At 46.8% G+C, this 19463-nt stretch overlaps 1 protein-coding gene and 1 non-coding gene across 3 annotated transcripts; both read left to right on the plus strand.

The window, feature by feature from the left end:
* Positions 1 to 8272: 8272 nt before the first annotated feature.
* On the plus strand, positions 8273 to 16337 carry KLK13 (kallikrein related peptidase 13). Of its 2 annotated transcripts, XM_059151110.1 has the most exons (5): positions 8273 to 8355; positions 12269 to 12458; positions 12662 to 12930; positions 13995 to 14131; positions 15607 to 16337. In XM_059151110.1, exons 1-5 carry the CDS (start codon positions 8304 to 8306, stop codon positions 15793 to 15795), a joined length of 837 nt encoding a protein of 278 aa, XP_059007093.1. In that variant the 5' UTR covers positions 8273 to 8303; the 3' UTR covers positions 15796 to 16337. The 2 variants fall into 2 exon arrangements, with proteins under 2 accessions (XP_059007093.1, XP_059007092.1); XM_059151109.1 differs by lacking the exon at positions 8273 to 8355 and having other exon boundaries at positions 11576 to 12458.
* Positions 16338 to 17107: 770 nt separating this feature from the next.
* On the plus strand, positions 17108 to 17248 carry LOC131819048 (U4 spliceosomal RNA). Its single transcript, XR_009349041.1, has one exon. It is a non-coding gene; the product is annotated as a U4 spliceosomal RNA (small nuclear RNA).
* The last annotated feature ends 2215 nt before the right edge of the window (positions 17249 to 19463 follow it).

The following is a 19463-nucleotide window of genomic DNA, read 5'->3' on the forward strand; positions in this document are numbered from 1 at the left end:
ATAAATGCTTCCCCTCACTGAGCTTAGACTCCAGCAGGAGGTGACAGACAAGAAACAACAAACATAATTTAAGAGTAAAGTACAGGGGCACCTGGCTGGCTCAGTCTATGGAGCATACAACTCTTGATCTGGGGGTTGTAGGTTCAAGCCCCCATGCTGGGTGTAGAGATTACTTAAAAAAAATAAAACCTTTAAAAAATAAAATAAAAGTAAAGTAAAGAAGAGAGTGCCAGGACCAGCTCATACCAGCCCCCATAAGAGCCAATTGGCCAATCTTTAGGAATTTTGAGAGCCAGGTGGTAAACACAACCATTATTAAAAATTAAATTGGGACGCCTGGGTGGCTCAGTTGGTTAAGCAGCTGCCTTCGGCTCAGGTCATGATCCCAGCGTCCTGGGATCGAGTCCCACATCGGGCTCCTTGCTCCGCAGGGAGCCTGCTTCTCCCTCTGACTCTTCCTTCCACTCTGTCTGCCTGTGCTCACTCTCACTCACTCTCTCTGACAAATAAATAAATAAAATCTTTAAAAAAAAAATTAAAATTAAAATTAAATTATATGAACTTACAGTTAAATATGAATATTAAAAAGAAGGTCCATAAATACTCAACATTCATCAATTCCTAATTATTTTCACTAATATTTATTCTTTGAAGTTATATTTGTCTATTGTATTACATCTGTAACAGTGAGCTCTCCACATCTCTTTCCAATGCTGTGCCTAGTGACATTGCACTGGTAGGTTGGTATCAGCCCAAGGATGAGTATTTACACCACATAAAATGGTAAAAACTTTTTTGGTTAAATCCTTACCAGCACAGCACAGGACAGGTCTGCCTAGGAATGACCCAATGATCCTAGCATCTGTTTCCTCATGGTTCTGCGCTGGGATACTGCAGAGCTCAGCTGGAGTAGAAGCCAGTGTGGTCTTACCAGTGTTCACTTGTTCTCTTGTGGGGGGCAGCACAGGACCCGAGAGTTCTCAGGTGATGGATCTGGGACCCACGTGGTTACAGCAGCTCCAACAATTGTTGGGACATGGAGGCTGTACCTTCTGTCCCAGGGATGCAGACACACCTTGGCTCTCATATGTAGCAGGCATACAAGCTCTGTGGTGGAAACGGGACAAGAGCAGCTGTGTCCTGGGATAGATGTGGGCCCTAGTGAGGTGAAGACACAGCCTATGCTGTGATTCTTAGCTTACATCCAAAAAGCTAAATAAGAATAGTTTCAATCAAAGATTACTTTAACCTGATTTCCCAACTGTCCCCCCCAATGTGATGGTTGAGTACCACACTTTATTGCTTCTCATATGCATGCTGCTTCACATTTTTCACAGTTCTGAAATCAGGAGGCATCTTAGTATCTTAGCTTTATATCATAATTTAATTGACAGCTTCTTTCTCTGTCTCAGAGGTATGCAAAATAATAGTGCAAATACAATCACCAATGTCTTAAGTTTGATTATATGGGGTACATGGAAGGCAGGTGTCAGTGAGGAGTCAGGTTGAGGTATTTCTTTTTAAGTTGTCTCTATGCCCAACATGGGGCTCAAACTCACAACCTTGAGATCAAGAGTCACATGCTCTACTGACTAAGCCAGCCAGGTGCCCCAAGGTTGAGGTATAAAATATAAGATCTTATTCCACCAAACACTGTGTTAACAACCTCTCCATGTTGCCATTTGCTCATTTAATTTATTGCTTTTCATTGCTAGAGTGTTCTCCATCTGCACTGCCCAATATGGTAGCCACTGGCCACATACGCTCCTTTAATTTTTAAATTAAAATTGGCTAAATTTAATATATGTTAAGATTCCATTCCTTAGCTGTTCTTGCCACATTCCCAGTGCTCAGTAACTGTATGTGGCTAGTGGCTGCCATTTTGGACAGTACCGATAAATGGAGCATTTCCACCATCACACAAACTTCCATTGGTGAGCACTACTCTAGTTTATACCATTGCTTTTCAAAGTAGGGTCTAGGGAACATCAGCACCAGAATTACCTGGAGCATGTAGAGGTCAGAGTCTTGGGCCCCACCCCAGTCCAAATGAACCAGAACCTGCATTTTAATAGGATCCTCAGGGACACAAAGCATATTAAAGTTTGAGAAGGACCAACTCACTATAGACGTCCACCACATTTAACTACCCAGTTCTTTAAGGATGGACACTTGGGTTCCCTTCACTACCCAAGCCATAGTGCAATGACTATTTGGGGATATGCCCCTTACGTCCCTATTGAAGACTTCTCTGGAATATACACAGAAGTGGGATCATTGGACCAGAAGGCCCACTCTTGATTAATTGCACCAAAAACTGGCAGGTTTTTGTCTAGATTAGAAGGATTCTTGTCTGCCCACACCCTCAGCAATGCTTTCAATTCATTCTGCAAATGTAAGTCACATCCGCATGTAACATACATGAATATTCATTGAATTTTATTGACTATTTGGCTTTGTTCAATATTTTTTGAATATTCACCCAGCAAATAGTCATTGCATTTTATGACAGATAAGCAAAACAGATAAGCACTTCTGCCCCAAGGAAACTCACTTTGAAAGGAGAGGCGCACAGGAAATACATAAATGAATAAGTAAAAAACGAAGTATTATAGATGGGAGTGCCTTGGATAAAAGTCAAGCAGAATAAGGGGGATAGAGAATGTCAGAGGAGGAATTTTAAGTAGGTGGTTGTGAGTTAACTCGGCAGGCCTGGGTTGTCCAAAAGCTGTACAGAAAGAAAGGTTTGGCCCTTGCCAGTTCTTCTGCCCGTAACAGTGTCTTTGTTGACCCGCCTTCCTCATGCCTGATTGTCTCTCCTAATAAAAATGACATGGTAGAAGCCTTGGGGCATGTTGTATCTGTTTGGCCTCTGGAGGCGCTAGAGAATAACGTCAGCCATGCAAGGGGACAGCCATGTGCCTGACCCCCAGTGAAAACCCCGAACACAAAGGCTCAGGGGATCTTCCCCCGTTGGCGGTACCCTGCATGTGTTAGCACACATCGCTGCTGGGAAAAGAAGCAATGCGGGAGTGAGTTATTCTGAATCTCATGGCTGGGCTCTCCCACACTCTGCCCTGTGCACCATTTTCCTCTGCTTCTTTGATGCTGTATTTGTACGTGTAATAAACTGAAACCACCAGTATAGCAGCTTCTCTGGGTTCTGTGAGTCCTTCTAGTGATCCGCTGAACCTGTCTAGGGAATTCCCAGCTACAGTGGTCATGAAACTCTTCAGAGAGAGGAGGACAAGAAGGGAAGAAACTATGCAGACATGTGGCTTGGACGAGGCTCTGAGAGGGTGCTTGGCATGAGAAGGGCTGGCAGGAAGAGACGGTGGATGATGTCTAGAGACTTGTAGCCACCATCAGGAAATGGGACATTCACTTCGAGCAATGTGGGAGGTAGGATTTTGAGAAGAGGACTGACCTGCCCTGACACACATTCTCTTAAAAGGTCACTCTGGCTGCTGTGTCAAAAATAGGGTGTAGGTGGACAGGCCAGAAACATGGAGCCCAGATAGGAAATTTGCAAAAATCCAGGTGGGAGATGACGGTGGCTGGGAGGGCGCAGGTGGCAAAGGTGGAGGGTGAGTTGAAAAATGGTTTGATTTGGGATCTATTTTGAAGGCAGAGCTGACGAGGTTCAATAATAAGATGGATGTGTGAGAAAAGGAATCCAAAGGAGAGACGAAGGTTTTCACTTCTGAGGACTGGAACAATGGAGAGACCACCGATGGAGAAGATCAAGACTGCTAGAGGAGCCTGCTTGGGTTTGGACCTGCAGATGTGAAGCAGACAGTTGTATGTCAAGTTGAGAGTTCAGGAGCAAGGTCTGGCTGGAGACTTAAATTTGGGAGTCGTCAGCATGTAGATGGTATTTAAAACCACCAGGCCTGATGAGATCACCGAGGGAGTGAGTGTAGACAGAGGAGAGAAGAGGACCAAGTGCCGTGCCCTGCGATACTCCGCCATGTAGAGACAGGACAGGAGAAAGCAGCACCAGACGCGGGTGAGGAACAGCCACTGAGCTATGAGGAAGACCAGGAGGAGGGTGAAGTGTCCCAGAAGCCGAGGAAAAATCTCTCTGAAGGAACAGGGAGTGATCCACTTGTTAAACGCTGCTGATAACTCAAGTAAGATGGGTTCAGCAACACCAAAGTTACTGGCACCCTTGACATGGGTCTGGCTGGTGGAGTCGTGGGGGAGAAAGCCTGCATGGAGTGGGCTCAAGAGAGAGCAGGAGGACAGGAGTTGCAGACAGTGAGTGTAGCCAACTTTTTAGAAAAGAATTGTATTCATGGGGAAAACAAAATGCAGCCAAAAAAAAAAAAAATGCTGAAGGAGAGCCTGAAGGTTGAGAGGTTTCCTTTCTTGTTCTTAATTCCTTTCATGAAACATGGGAGCAATTGCAGCATGTTCCTATGTTAATGAGACTGCTGGCTGGGGAAGAACAAAAGGGATGCAGACAAGGGAGCTCAGAAGAGCTGGCTGGAACAGTGTTCCCAGGAAGGTGAGGGGGAAGGGAGATCAGGCACAAGTGGACAAGTAGAGGGCTCGGTCTATAGGAGAGGAGGCAGAGGATGTGGGCACAGACACAGGTAGGTGGCAAGACTGACCTTTCTAGTTTTTGCTATTCTGATGGGTGAAAAGTGGTTTGCTGTTGCTACACAGGAAAGATGGTGACTAGGGTGACATCCTTCCCAGCATGGACCCAGCTCTAGAGAAGAATTCATAGGTTTCCACTCCGTGTGCACCTTTCGCTCCAAGAGCGCAACTCCAGTTTCTCGCTAGACTTCTCCATCTTCATGCCTCTCTCTCCCTCTGCATTCCCTCTGCCCTCTCCCACCCACCCTTTCTTTCTGTCTCTCTGTTTTTATCCCTTAGTGTCTTTCTCTGTCTCCCCCTCCCTTCAGGTTTGCATCGGGGCCTCTCCTCTGAGCCTGGGTGTGGGACCAACTTTCTCATCCCAGCCAGCACTTCCAACCAGAACTTCCAGTCCTTGCTTGACAAAGAACCCCATTTTGAAGCCAAGCAAGGGTGGGGCCTCCAGAAACCTCAGGCTACCTCCATTTCCAGCTTTACTTAACAAGCACATTTGTGGCCCTTGGTCTGTGTCAGGCTCTCATCTAAGCACCTTCAAATATTAACTCATTTAACCCTCCTCATGAGGCATGGAGATCCTATACTGTTGATAGCGCCATTTTGCAAATGGGGACACTGAGGCACAGAGTGGCCATGTCACTTTAATTCATGCCACTTAAACAGTCTTGCTCCAGTCTCAGTTCTGAACCACTAGGGACACTGCCTCTTTTTCTAGTCCTTTCTCCAGCTCTGCCCTCTGTTGGGGGAAAGACCCTGATCTATGAGCCAGTACACCTGCATTTGGTCTAGTTGTGTGATTTGGGCAGCTCATTGCCCTCCGTGGACTCCAGCTGCCTTACTGATCCAGTGAGGGGGTGGAATGCAGCCAACTCTTGGTGGACCAATGACTTCACTTCAATGTGAGTCAGCCAACCTAAGTCCAGGCCTAATGTCATCACTGACCTCATACTCATCCCAAAGCAAACGCCAAAGCCAGCCACCCCCACTCCAGGTTTCCAGCCCTTCCCAGCACGAAAGGCTTTTCTGAAGTGTGGACACAGGCCACAAGAGGGCCTAAGTACCCTAACTTCCCACACAAGCTTGTCAGTCACCTCACTTAACCCACATCCTCTCCTCCTGCATCTTCCCTCCACCCAACCTGAACTCAACACTACTCAAAAAGAGTGAATTCAGTGCCCACTCTGGGGCCAACCTTGTGAGGTGGGGGGAATTTCAAGGTGGGGAAAGACAATGCTCTTTCTGTCACCTTGAAAGGAACTCATAGCTATGAACCAGCCCACTCCCACCAAAACCCACAGACACTCAACCTCACATCTAGTCCTCATTATTACCATCTCCCCCCTCCACAGTTCAGTCATATTTCAACACTTCCCTTCCAAATCCTCATTCTTGGCTCCATCTCTAACCCCAACCCAATAGGACTTCATCAACATTTTTATCCTCAGATCCTTCCCATCCAGAACTCCTATCCTCAAAACCAACTCCTTACCCCATCCTCTCCCTGTGCCTCTTCTCCCCAAGCCCATCTGCATTCCAAATGCTACCATCAGACCCATCCTAAACCTGTCCATAAACTTTTGTTCCTAATGTAGGGAAAAACATGAAAGACTTTGAGATGGACCCAACAGATGTCTGTGATGGAAAATTAAATGGGTTATCTGATTTTATGGGGTCTCTGCTTCTATTATTGTCTTTGAGCTACTTTACAACTCCATAAATCATAGACAGCTGATAGCAATGCAAATCATGCTTGTCCATACTGTGCAAATGAGTTTTGGCAGGTGGAAGTATAATCAATTTCCCTCCCCCCACCAATGTAGAATAAACGAGTTTTGTATCTATTTATAAATTCATTTCGGCATTCCTTATTGCCTCTACCTATGTGGTTCTTTGTAATATCTTAACAGCTCCATTGTTTATTAATAAATCAAAATATTTGATGTTTATCATATATATATATGCATATGAGAATCATGGTTAGATGCTTTTTAAAAGTTTATCTTTAAAAAAAACAAAACAAAACAAAAACAAAAACTTACTTTTGACACTAGATTTGGTCCCTAAATCCAAACTTAAATTCCTCCAGTATGGACTATACCAATTTTGATATGAACCCTCTCTCTGCCCATCTTAATCCCTTATCCTTATGACACCACAGCTCTCTCTCCAAACTTCATCTGATCCCCATCCCTGGCTTTCTTCCAAATTCTGACCCCACCTCTGCCCTCCTTAATCTTTAATCCTGCCCCCTCCACCCCCTAGGATTAATTCATGGCCCCACCCAGTCACAGTTCCAGGAGGCACCTACTCATTCCCAAAGCGCCACCTCTTCCTCCTTCCTCTTTCCCATCATCCTGACCCCTACAGCTTTCCGATTCCTGCTTCCTGTCCACCTACATCCCCATGGACTCCCTTACCCCAACTGGCCTGTTCCTAAAAGACCATTCACCCAAAATATTGCTTTCCCCAGGCCCCATCTAGGTCCAAGTACAGTTGACGTTCTAACCACATATCTGAAAGATTCCCTTCTTGCCCCTGATGGTGGTAGGGGTGGGGTAGGGGAAGGGGAATAGTGGGAGTAAATTGAGGCATCCCTGAGTTTTTTCAGAAGGGCTGCAACATGGCTTTGGTGCTGGAGATGAATCTGGGAACTGCAATTTGGATGTGTTGGATTTGATGTCTGGATAAACTTGAGATAAGTCTATTGATGGTCTTGAGTTTGGGGAACAGGTTGACCGCAGGGAATATGGTTAAAATGAGGGAGATAGGAAAACGGCCATCTGGGAGCTGATGGGTATAAGGACACGCACAGGGGTTGGATAGAAAGTGGGATGAAAAAACTGATGTTAGGGAGAGTCATGGGAATTTCGGGTGGGTTTGAAGAAGGAAATAGCTTTTCCCTTTCCTCTGGGTGGGTTCTACTGCCCCCAAGTTCACAGTGGGTTCAACTGGGGCCTGGGCGGGGCCAGATCTGGGTCCTAGCTCGTCCTGGAAGCTCCGCCCCAAGCGGAAGGGCCAAGCCCAGGCTTGGGGGGTGTCTGGCGGCAGCCTGCTGAGCCATTGGGGGTGGAGAGGGGGAGGCCAGCAACAGGGAAATGCTGAGGGCGCTGGGGGAGGGAATTCAGGGGTTAAAAGCCATGGGTCCGGGTGAAGTTGGAGGCAGCTGGCGGCGAAGCTCCGCACCCGGGCCTCTTACCGAGGTAGGGTCCGCCTGGGGCAGGGGCGGGAGCGTCAAAGGGGAGGAGTGGGGAGAGGAAGGAGAGGTGAGGAGGGAAAGGAGAAGAGGGAGAACAGCTGAGTCAGAGATGGAGAGGGAAGCCAGAGGTTCAGTTACAGAAATCTGCAGAGCTGGCGAGGGTGAACAGCGCTGAAAGATAAGCTGTTTGAGGCCAGGTGCGCGGGACGACCCTAAGAGGGTAGCGAGGGGGCGGAAAGCTGCGGGAGAGGGTACTGAGGCACCCGCTCGCTGGAGGGCACCGGTGAACGCGGGCGCACGCTACGCCAGCCCCTCCTACCTCCCTACTGGGGCTCCCCACGGAGGATGGAAATTAGAGAAGGGGTGCAGATTCCAGGGCCAAGGTTCTTAGTGAAGGAGAGATTACAGGAGCAGAGGTGGGGCAGAGATGGGGGTTCAGCCAGCCCTTAACCACCCCCCCAACTTCTCAGGCCCCGCCCGCCCTGCTCCCCACCCCGGAGCTGCCATGTGGCCCCTGGCCGCGGTGATCGCCTTCTTGATGGTGGCCTTGTCAGGCGGTAAGAATGCGCGGGGGTGGAGGCGGGGTGGCCGCCGGAACAATGGTAGGAGGGGTCTGGCCAGATGGAGGGGGCGTGGGAGCCCGGAGCTCCGCCTACCGCCCACTCGGGGCCGGGTCCTGTGGGGACAGCCCCCGAGAGCTTCCTGCTTGTCCCTGCGTGACCTGGTTTTCCCGCCGGGGTGAGCCCACCATCCCTGGCTCCTTCCTGGGGCGTCCCAGCTCTGCAGGGGGGGGGGGGGCTGCTCTATGTTTAAGTCTCCTGGATCTTCCCTACCAGCCCCTTTCCTGATTGCCCGCCTCTGCACTGGGAAGCCCACTCCCACCCGCATCCCTTGGTCCCTCAGCAGCCTCCCTCACATTCAAGGCCTTCCTGAGAGCATGAAAAGAGTGAGATTCAGGTACAAATTAGCAATGAGCAAGTAAGTTAGCTTCTCTGTTTATTTCATCTGTGAAATGAGAACATAGACGTCCCTACTACAAAAGGTTGTAGTGAATATGAAAATAAGCTAGTGCACAGCATATAGAAGGGGCTGGCAAGTTAGCCTTGTTACTTTATTAGAAGTATTCACTCTTTCATTTTCAGCCCCTTCCAGAACCTTCCAGTTTGTCCTTCCTTTAAACATCCATGTGACCCCATACCTGATTCTACCCTAAGTCAGTCCCAAAGATTTCTCCTGCCTTTTTGCAGGTATATTCTCTGGAAACCCCATTCAGGCATCATCAACCGTCCATCCATCCAACCAACCAACCAGCCACTTAACCAACAGCTGTTGAACTAGGCACTGTGCTGGGTGTTATACAAGCACACACAGTTCCTGCTCTTAATACCCAGAGCCTAGCGGGGAAGGATGCACACATTATTCAAACAATTACCCAAATAATTAGTTAATAATTAGTTACAACTGTGACAGGAGGTGATGGCTTCAAGGAGCCAAGCCAGGAGCCTAGAGATACAATAAGCTCCTGGTCTGAAAGGCCCCAGCCCAAAGAACTAGACCCCTGAACTGAGACCTGAAGGAGGGAGGAGTCCCCGGGCATCTGGCACTGGGCACGGGGCACCACCCTTGGCCTGAAGGTGGGGTGGTTTCTCTCCTTTGGCACCACTCCCAGGACTTGTGCCCAGTGTCCCAAGCCCCTCCTGGGTACCACGCCCTGGGCTAGGAGCTCCACATGCATCTTCTGGAGCCCTCAACAGCCTTATGAGGTAGGAGTACTATAATTAACTTCAGTTTCACACCTAAAAACCTGGGACTCTGAGACACCAAGTCCTGCCCCAAAGACACTGGTGACGCCTGAGTCAGGATGGGCTCCATATTGCCTGCCCTGTCTCCAGCATCCTAGACCAGGTTCTGGCAACCGTCTTCATTATTTTAGATCTAATGGTCTGTTTAGAATCAACTTTTTTTTTAACTTACAGTATATTTAAGATTTTATTTATTTATTTATTTATTTGAGAGAGCAAGAACAAGCAGTAGGGAGGGGCAGAGAGAAAGAGAGAGAGAGAGAGAAGCAGACTCCCTGCTGAGCAAAGAACCCTATGTGGGCTCAATCCTAGGACCTGGAGATCATGACCTGAGCTAAAGACAGATGCTTAACCGACTGAGCCACCTAGGTGCCCCACATAACTTACAGTATACTGTAAGTAAAAATTTTATCATGGAGAAGAACCTCCTTTGCTATAAGTAAAAGGTAAGAGGAAAAAAATGCATGCTGCACAATTTAACAAAAACCATGTTTCTTGGGTTGGACCATCTGACATTTCCAGTCGTCAGTAGTGTCCCCTTTGGGACCTCCCCCAAAACAGTGACTATAGATGGTTCAACTTAATAAATTTTAGGTTGCTAGGTAAAGGCTTCTGCTTCCTGGTTTTAGAGAGTTCAGGGGACGCCTGGGTGGCTCAGTCAGTTAAGCCTCTGCCTTCAGCTCAACTTATGATCCAGGGTCCTGGGATCGAGTTCCACATTGGGCTCCTTGCTTGGCAGGGAATCTGCATCTCTCTCTGCCTCTGCCTGCCACTCTGCCTGCTTGGGCGCATACTCTCACTCTCTCTCTCTCCAACAAATAAATGAATGAATGAAATCTTAAAAAAAAAAAAAGAAGAAGAAGAAAAGAAAAGAAAGAAGGAAAGAAAGTGAGCTCAGCAAGGATTAGAGAGGTGGTAAAAGCAGAGTAGCCCCATCATGAGACTTTCTCAACAGACTCATACTGGAGGAGAACTGGACAGTGACTCTTATTCCCAAGGCTGCAATTTGATGTCACTCAGCCTCATCTCTCTACCCCCTAAAATGACCTCGTGCCCACCAATGACTCTTGTCCCCAGTTGTGAGAACCACTGAGCTAATCCTTATGCAGGTGGGGCAGCTGGCCCAGAGAGGAGGAGAACCTGCTAGTCACTGAGCTGGAGACCTCCTGTTGTAGCTAATAATTAATAACAGTCCCTGCTTACTGAGTGTTTGCTTTATGCCAGGTACTGTGCCCAATAAGAGATGTTTTCTTTTCCTTTTTTTTTTTTAAATTTTATTTATTTATTTATTTAAGAGAGATCACAAGCAGAGGGAAAGGGAGAAGTAGGCTCCCCGCTGAGCAGGAAGCCCGATGTAGGGCTCAATCCCAGGACCCTGGGATCATGACCTGAGCCCAAGGCAGACATTTAACCAACCGTGCCAACCAGGTGCTCTGAGAGATGTTTTCCTATTTTACAGCTGAGGAAGCTAAGGCTGGTGGTTTGTACAGGAGCACCCAGCCAGAAAATGGTACCTTTAGGATTGGGCTTTCTCTCTGGTTGTCAACTTCTGTGTCTCCTCCAATGCCAGACACTGTGCTTGGTCCTGGGGATATAGCTCTGAATAAAGCAGATAAGGTGCCTGTTGCTGATGGAGCTTACAGTCAAGCTGGGGAGATTTTTAAAAAAGTAAAGAGCCACATGAATTGTAAACAAATATAAAGAGAAATGAAATGGATAGTGACCATGGCTCTGATGAAAATCAGCTTGGGGGGATATAACAGGGAGTGACTAGTGGGCTGGGGAGGCCAATATTAGACCAGGTGGCCAGGAATCTGGGATGGCTTCTGTCTGAGCTGAGCTGAGCTCTCAGAGTCAAGAGGGACACAGACATGTAACCTGTCGATTCTGAGTGCCATCAAGTAGAATATTTCCCGTGTATGATGTCTTATGTCTACCCTGTCCAATATGGTAGCCTCTGGCCACATGGGACTCTGCTGAGCATGTCCAGTGTAACCGGTGTGGTTGAAGAACTGAATTTATTTCATTTGCATTAATTTAAATTTAAATATCCACATGGAGCTAGTGGCTGTCATATTGAGCAGCACAGAACTAGATGAAGAACTGTGTCTGGAGAATGGGTCCATGAATCTGGAACACGGTGTGTGAAGGGGAGAGGTCGGAGATGGGGGCAAGGGGGCTCTTAAGGGTCAGATGATAAGAGTCCTGCAAAGTTTGAATTTGAGCGGTTAGGTTATGGGTTGTGTTTAAAGCCATAGAGCTACCCAGTAAATACATACTGAAAGGATGGATGGATGGATGGAAGGATGGATACATACTTAGTGCCTACGTAGATGTGTAGGTCAGCCTCATTCTTATCTCCTGAAATCCATACCCATGGTGGGATGAAGAAATGCAGGTGAGGAGAAAGGCTTCTGCTTACCCATCAGAAGCTTCCTTGTTCAGGGAACTCTGAACCCCCAAAGGAGTTAGCACCTACCTGGAAAAGGAAATCATCACCTCTCTGCCCTGACTCATCTCCATTACATGGAAGACAGCAACTTCCAGAGGCCGACAAATGAATCATCAGTTCCTGGTCATCCAGAGCAAAATTCTGACCCTCTCCCCAAGCCCAGCTCCTCCTTTCCCTCTGGATCCCAATTCCCTAACATTTTCTCTTCTTTACTAGGCATCTCACAGGAATATCCCAAGATTCTCAACGGCACCAATGGGACCAGCGGGTTTCTCCCGGGTGGCTACACCTGCCGTCCCCACTCTCAGCCCTGGCAGGCAGCCCTGCTAGTGCAGGGGCGCCTGTTCTGTGGGGGAGTCCTGGTCCACCCCAAATGGATTCTCACTGCCGCACACTGTCTGAAGGAGTATGTGGGGGTCAAGGCAGCATGAGGGTTGGGGCGAGAACGGGACTGGGGTGGTGGGGGAGTGGATCTGGATAGAGGATGAGGTCAGAGTTAATGCTGGGGTTGGGAATGGGATTGGAGTTGAGGTGTGGAAGATGTCTGGAGAGGAGAAAGGTGGTGGAGATGGGCTTATCCTCTCTAATCACCCCTTCCTGCACCCACAGAGGGTACAGAGTTTACCTGGGCAAGCATGCCCTGGGGCGTGTGGAGGCCGGAGAGCAGGTGAGGGAGGTAGTCCGCTCTATCCCCCACCCTCAATACCAGATCAGCCCCACCCACCTGAACCATGACCACGACATCATGCTTCTGGAGCTGCAGTCCCCGGTCCAGCTCACGAGCCACATCCGTGTCCTGCCTCTCTCCCACAACGACTGTCTCCCCGCTGGTACCTGCTGTCGGGTGTCTGGCTGGGGCACCACCACCAGCCCCCAGGGTAGGCAGCCTTACAGGTGGCCTGAGGGGTCAGTGGGACAGAAATGGGAGGGAAGGCTGGAGGAGGATTCCTTTATAAATATAAATAACAACAGATAGACAGTTATATGTTATATATCACATATATGTGTTATCTATCTCCATATAAATATAAATTTATAAATATAGTTATGTTACATATATCCTTTTAACAAATGTCTATAAAGTTATATGTATAGATTACACAGTTCTATATCCTTTGTAAATATGTATAAAGTTACATTATATATCCCTTATATAAATGTACATAGAGTTGTAAAGTCATAGATTATATATGTCATAGATCAACTATCATATAAACCTATATATCCTTTATCTAAATATATAAATTAATAAAAACAAATATGGCAATATATGCCATATTTTACATGTATATATAAATATATATCACTATGCATTTGTATATACAGATTATACAGATTTTCTAAATCATAAATTCTATTATTTGTGTATTTATTTAAATATGTTTGCATATAAATTTTGTATTATATAAATTATACATAAATATATTTAAATAAATATGTGACTTGCAAATTTGAAATATCGGCAGGTATTGATCTGTTAAATGTAAGGAAATGTAGGTTTATCCTTTGTGTAAAAAGGACACATGCATGAATAGAAGGTTGATCCTTATAGCAACAAGGGCCCTTTGCATCTCCTTCTTTGTGCCCAGGCTTCCTCCTGTCTCATTCCCTCTTCCTCCCTGACTGGTCATCTTTCTCCCCTGTTCTTCCCATCCCCGGCCCTCTGTCTCACCATCTCCCACCGTCCCTCTCCTCGGCTCCCGACTTTCTATGGCTTTTCCTTCCCAGTCTGCATGCATTCTTTCCATCTTCCCTTCCACTTCCCTCCTGTTTCTCTCCATACCTGCCTCCTCCATCACTTTACCCAGACACATGCTCCATCTCTCTACCTCTTCAACACCATCCCCTTTGCATCCGTTTTCTACAGACTCTCCTGTTTAACTCCCACCTCATAGTCTGTCCTAGACAGACACCCTTAGACCCTCCTCTCTCTCCTCCCCAGTGACTTACCCCCAAACCTTACAATGTGCCAACATCCAGCTACGCTCAGATGAGGAGTGTCGTCAAGTCTACCCAGGGAAGATCACACCCAACATGCTGTGTGCCGGCTCAAAGGAGGGCGGCAAGGACTCCTGCGAGGTGAGAACAAGGGGGTAGTGGGTTGCCGTGGGCCAGGAGGATGGAGGTGGGGACAGATGCTGAGGGGAAAGGACTTGCTTCTAGCCTTAGGGGAAGCAATCTTTTTATTATTTTAATTTTTTTAAGATTCTATTTATTTATTTGACAGAGAGACAGCAAGAGAGGGAACACAAGCAGGGAAAGTGGGAGAGGGAGAAGCAGGCTTCCCACTGAGCAGAGATCCCAGTGTGGGGCTCAGTCCTAGGACCCTGGGATCATGACCTGAGCCAAAGGCAGACACTTAATGACTGAGCCACCCAGATGCCCAGGCAGCAATCTTTTAAAATGGCATTTCCTCTAGTACTGAGGGTCAAGATAAAAAGAGAGTACCTGTGGCGGGAGAATATAATTCACTGTAAGCCTCAGCTTTTGGTGGACAGTGGCTGTCCAGATTCCTGTGTTGAGATTCATAAAGGTTGGCATTCTTTCAGTTACAAGTGACAGAAACCCATCCAACTAGCTTAAGCAAGACACGCTGGCTTTTGTAACGGAAAACTCCAGGTGTGTCTTGTTTCAGGTACAGATGGATCCAGGTGCACAAATAATGTGTTTAGGACTCTGTCTCTTTTCAACTCTGCTCTTTTGTTTTTGTCTTCATTCTCAAATAAGCTTTTCCCATACAATAGCAAGATGGCCCCAGCAGCTTTGGGCTTACATCCCACCCTCCTACGCTACTTGACTAAAAAGAATTTTCCAATGGTTTACATGAGCATTTTGAGTATGAGTCTCACTAGTCTGACTCAGGTCATGTGTCCTGAACCGTCACTCTAACCAGGACTGTGCGATTCTCTGATGGACCAAGTCTGTCATGGGACTATGTGGGTCAGGAAGGGGCAGGGACAAACAAGTATTGAGGTAAAGGGAGGGGCCTTTCCCCAAAACAGAAAATCAGGAGGCAGTTCCCAAAATAAGGGGAAATGATACTATATGGCTGAAAACCTCCACAAACACAAGAAACAAAAACCTATGTCCAATAGAGGAGGCTCCTGAGATTGAGTTTTCGGTCAGTAGGAAAGAATGATGAATGAATTAATGATGTGTGCCTTGACTAATCGATGATGTCTGTCTTGGGTCCAGGGCAGAGAAGTGGAAGTACAGGAAGTACATGTGTCACATACAGACCTGGATGAGTTTACTCAGTAGTAAGATGGCGCCAGGGAACCATAAAGCCACAGCAGGGTGGGGGTGGGGTGGGGTAGGAGTGCCAGAGAGCCAGGAGTGGGTATTAAAGTGACGTGTCACCACTCTAACAGACTGAGGAGCAGAGAAAAACATGGAGAGAGAAGCCTCTTAATCTTGGTCTCCATGCACATCCAGCTCCATTTTTCTTTGTTTCTCTTTCGGTGTTAATCTGTTCCTCCGCGTTTGTCGTCTTGTCTTCCCTGTTTCTCTCTCACTCCACCAAGGACCCCACCTCTCTCTCTTCCCCGACTCAGGGCGACTCCGGGGGCCCCCTGATCTGTAACGGAACACTCCATGGCATCATCTCCTGGGGAGACTTCCCATGCGGGCAGCCCAACCGGCCTGGTGTCTACACTCGAGTCTCTCAGTATGTTCTATGGATCCGAGACACAATTCGAAAACATAGAACTCAGGAGCAGAAATGGACGAAGAGCCCACAATAAAAGCCAGGTTGGCTCACCTGTCTCCTTCCTCCCTGCGTGCCTTCCTCACTCCTTTGCCCCATTAGCCCAGCCCTTCTCGGCCCCTCCCAAAGTTTCACTTAACCAGTGATCCGTGTTCTCAATGTGTCCGATCCCAGTGGATGTTTCGTGTTTCAGAAGCATCCAGTCACTCCCGGTATCATGGTGTCCCAGGTACTGCATCCGGAAACGCCTCGGTGTCCTCAACATTCCAACCTGGACAATGTTCCACGACTCCTGCTGTCAGCATAACCCCAGATGGCCATCTGAATGTTCTGTCTGTGGGACACCCTTAATGCATGCATTGGCCCATTTCAACCATATTTCATGTCCTGTGAATGGAACGTCCTTGACAACATTCTACACCCCTTCAAATATTCATTTATTGCCAACATTCTAGACACTTCTCTGTTTGGTGCTCAAGAAGGTTCTAAACTTCCGTGATAGTTCATACTGAAAATATTCTCTTGTGTCCAGAATCTGCCCCAACAATATTCTAGGTGCATCTGAATGATTAATCACATCACAGCTAATATTAAATCCTCATAGAAGTTCATTCTCACATAGTTTGGGGTCTTCCACATGTCCTATCCCCCACTTTGCCAGTATTCCCTGTCCCTGAATCCCTATGCCTACAAAAAATAGTACACAAGATTGGTGTTTTAGGGTTCAGTACCCAGGGGGCCTCCATGTCTAGACCCTATTAGCTGCCAAGTACCCTGTCCTTTTCTCTCCCCCACCAAGCACCTTTGTTCAGTGACCCCAAATGCAGTGACTAAATGCTCAAGTCACCAAGTCCCTGCTTTGAACAAAACAGAACTCAGCGCCCCTCTATATTTTTTCATCTGTAAAAGGAGCACATCATTTCTCCTCACAACACTGTTATGATGAATGTCAAGCATTTCCACCCTTATTATTACTTGCATGGTTCTCTATAGAATATCACCTTAGGGTATCAACAACAACCCCTCAAATTTTCAGTGTCTAAAAAGTGTTACCTTTGGGGTGCCTGGGTGGCGCAGCTGGTAGAGCATATGACTCTTGATCTCGGGGTCCTGAGTTCAAACCCCATGCTGGGCACAAAACTTACTTAAAACAACAACAACAACAAAAGTTACTTTTTTCAGCATTTGTTCTGTGGTGACCATCTGTAGGCACCCTCCTGGGTGTTGGTAATACTTTATTTGTTGTATTGGTGCTGGTAAATACTTTATTTACCAAATACCAGCACTTATCACCAGGCACTGTTGCAGACACAGCTGCTAAACAGTTAATTAGATAAAACTTCTGCCTCAGCTTTGCGCAGTGGCAGTATCGTAGCCAATGAGGTTTATCCGAGGCGCGATTATTGCTAATTAAAACTTCTGCCTCATAGAGCTCATGTTCTTTGAAAGGAAACACAATTAAAACAAAAAACAAGGAGATAGACTGAAGTGGCAATGTAAACCATGGCAAAAAAAGCAGAGATAAAGGATAAGGAATGTTGGGTTGGGAGAGTGAGTGGAGTTATTTTATTTTTTATGTAAGTTCCATGCCCACATGATGCTTGCAATCACAAACCTGAGATCAAGTCACATGCTCTACCAACTGAGTCAGCCAGATGCCCCAGAATTGCTATTTTAAATAGGTTGGTCTGGGGAAGAGACCTTAGGTGGTAACATTAAAAAGCAAAAAATAAAACAAACAAAAACACGAAAGGATGAAGGGAGAGAGGCAAGTGCACATCTGGGAAGCAGTACCCCATGCAGAGAACACCCATGCAAAGGCCCTGAGGCAGGAGCCAGCCTGGCACATCTGATTTGGGAAAATGGTGAAAAGGTTGGTGTGGAGGTGACTGCGCTTCAGGAGCTCAGGCAGGAGGTGAAGTTTCTTGGACCAGGTGATGTTCTAAGAGAAGTTAAGGGGGGGGGGGCAGATTCTGGATCTGCTTGAAGAGATTGTTGGACAGTGCTGACATCAGATGAGGAATGTGAGAGAAAAGACAGCCAAGGAAACCTCAATGCTTCAGCCTGAGCAACCGCATACTAAACGAAGCTGCTGTTTACTAAAACTGGGGAAATTTTGTTAGGAAGAGATGCAGAGAAATACTGGGAGTTTTTGTTTTGAACTGTTTATCAGTCAAGTGACAATAAACTCTGCCCTCGAGGCACCTGGGTGGCTCAGTCCTTAAACGGCTGCCATTGGTTCAGGTCATGATCCTGGGGTCCTGGGATGGAGCCCCACAAAGGGCTGCCTGCTCCCGGGAAGCCTGCTTCTCCCTCTCCTACTCCCCCTGCTTGTGTTCCCTCTCTTGCTGTGCCTGTCTCTGTCAAATAAATAAATAAAATCTTATAAATAAATAAATAAATAAGCAAACAAACAAACTCTGCCCTCAGGGGATTTACAGAAAATCAACAACTAAACTAAATAACTGAATTGTGAGTATTTCTATGTGATAATAAATGTTATCCATGAAGGATCTAAAGGGGTTTCGAGTTAGACAATTAAGAGGGTAGGCTGTTTCCCACAGGCAGTCAGCAAGGGCTTCTCGGAGGAGGGGGCATTTGGCTGAAGACCTAAAAAGTCAGAGGGACCCACTTGTGCAAAGAACAAGTAATCTCTCCGAAGGAGGAAGCCATCATCCTTTGGTGTCCACGGTCCTCGGTTCCTATAGGGGAGACTGTAGTTTAGTGTTTAAAAGCACACACACAGGCTGGGGACTCCTGGCTGGCTCAGTTGGTTGAGCATAAGATTCTTGATGTTGGGGTTGTGAGTTCAAGGCCCACACTGGATATAGAGATTACTTAAAAATAAATTAAAAATAAATAAATAAAAGCACAGAGAGTGGAGTCTGAAGGATCTGGTTTTGGATGGGAAGAAACTAGCTTTTGGGGAGTCTCTGTTTCCTTCTCTGGTACTAACAGGACCTACTGCTCTGGGTTGTTAGGAGAATGATTGGCATTTAAAGCCTGCCCACATCAACTTCTCATTCTGTGGGAAAGCAGCATGAAGTAGCAGCTGAGAACAGAGTTTCTGAGGCCAGGCTGCCTGGATGTGAACTCCAGCTCTGCCACTTACTTAACCCTATGACTTACTTTCTCCGTGCCTCAGTTTTCCCATCACTCAAATGGGTATAACACTGGTACTTAACACCACATTGCATAAAGACCCAAAAGCTAAGGGTCAAACCATAAAGCTAATGGAAGATAATGGAAGAGAACATTTCTGTGCCTCAGGGGTGAAGAAAGACTTTAAAACTTCAGATGGACTAATCATAAGGCAAAAATTGTTTAATTTGATGAAGGATTTTCTGTTCAACAAAAGACAACAAGGACAAAGTAAATCAATGGATGGAGATACTTGCAAAGTGTAATACTGACCTGGCATTGGCATCTAAAATGTGCAAGGACAGTGCCTGGGTAGCTCAGTTGGTTAAGCGACTGTCTTCAGCACAGGTCATAATACTGGAGTTCCAGGATCCAGTCCTGCATCAGGCTCCCTGCTCAGTGGGGAGTCTGATGCTCCCTCTGACCCTCCCTCCTATCATGCTCTTTCTATCTCTCTCATTCTCTCTCTCAAATAAATAAATAAAATCTTTAAATAAAATAAAAAGTACAAGGAAATCCTGCACATAAACAAGAAGGACACTCAAGGCTGTGAATAGATTTGCA

Source organism: Mustela lutreola, chromosome 16 (assembly GCF_030435805.1).
Source record: "Mustela lutreola isolate mMusLut2 chromosome 16, mMusLut2.pri, whole genome shotgun sequence".
NCBI classification, from domain to species: Eukaryota; Metazoa; Chordata; class Mammalia; order Carnivora; family Mustelidae; genus Mustela; species Mustela lutreola.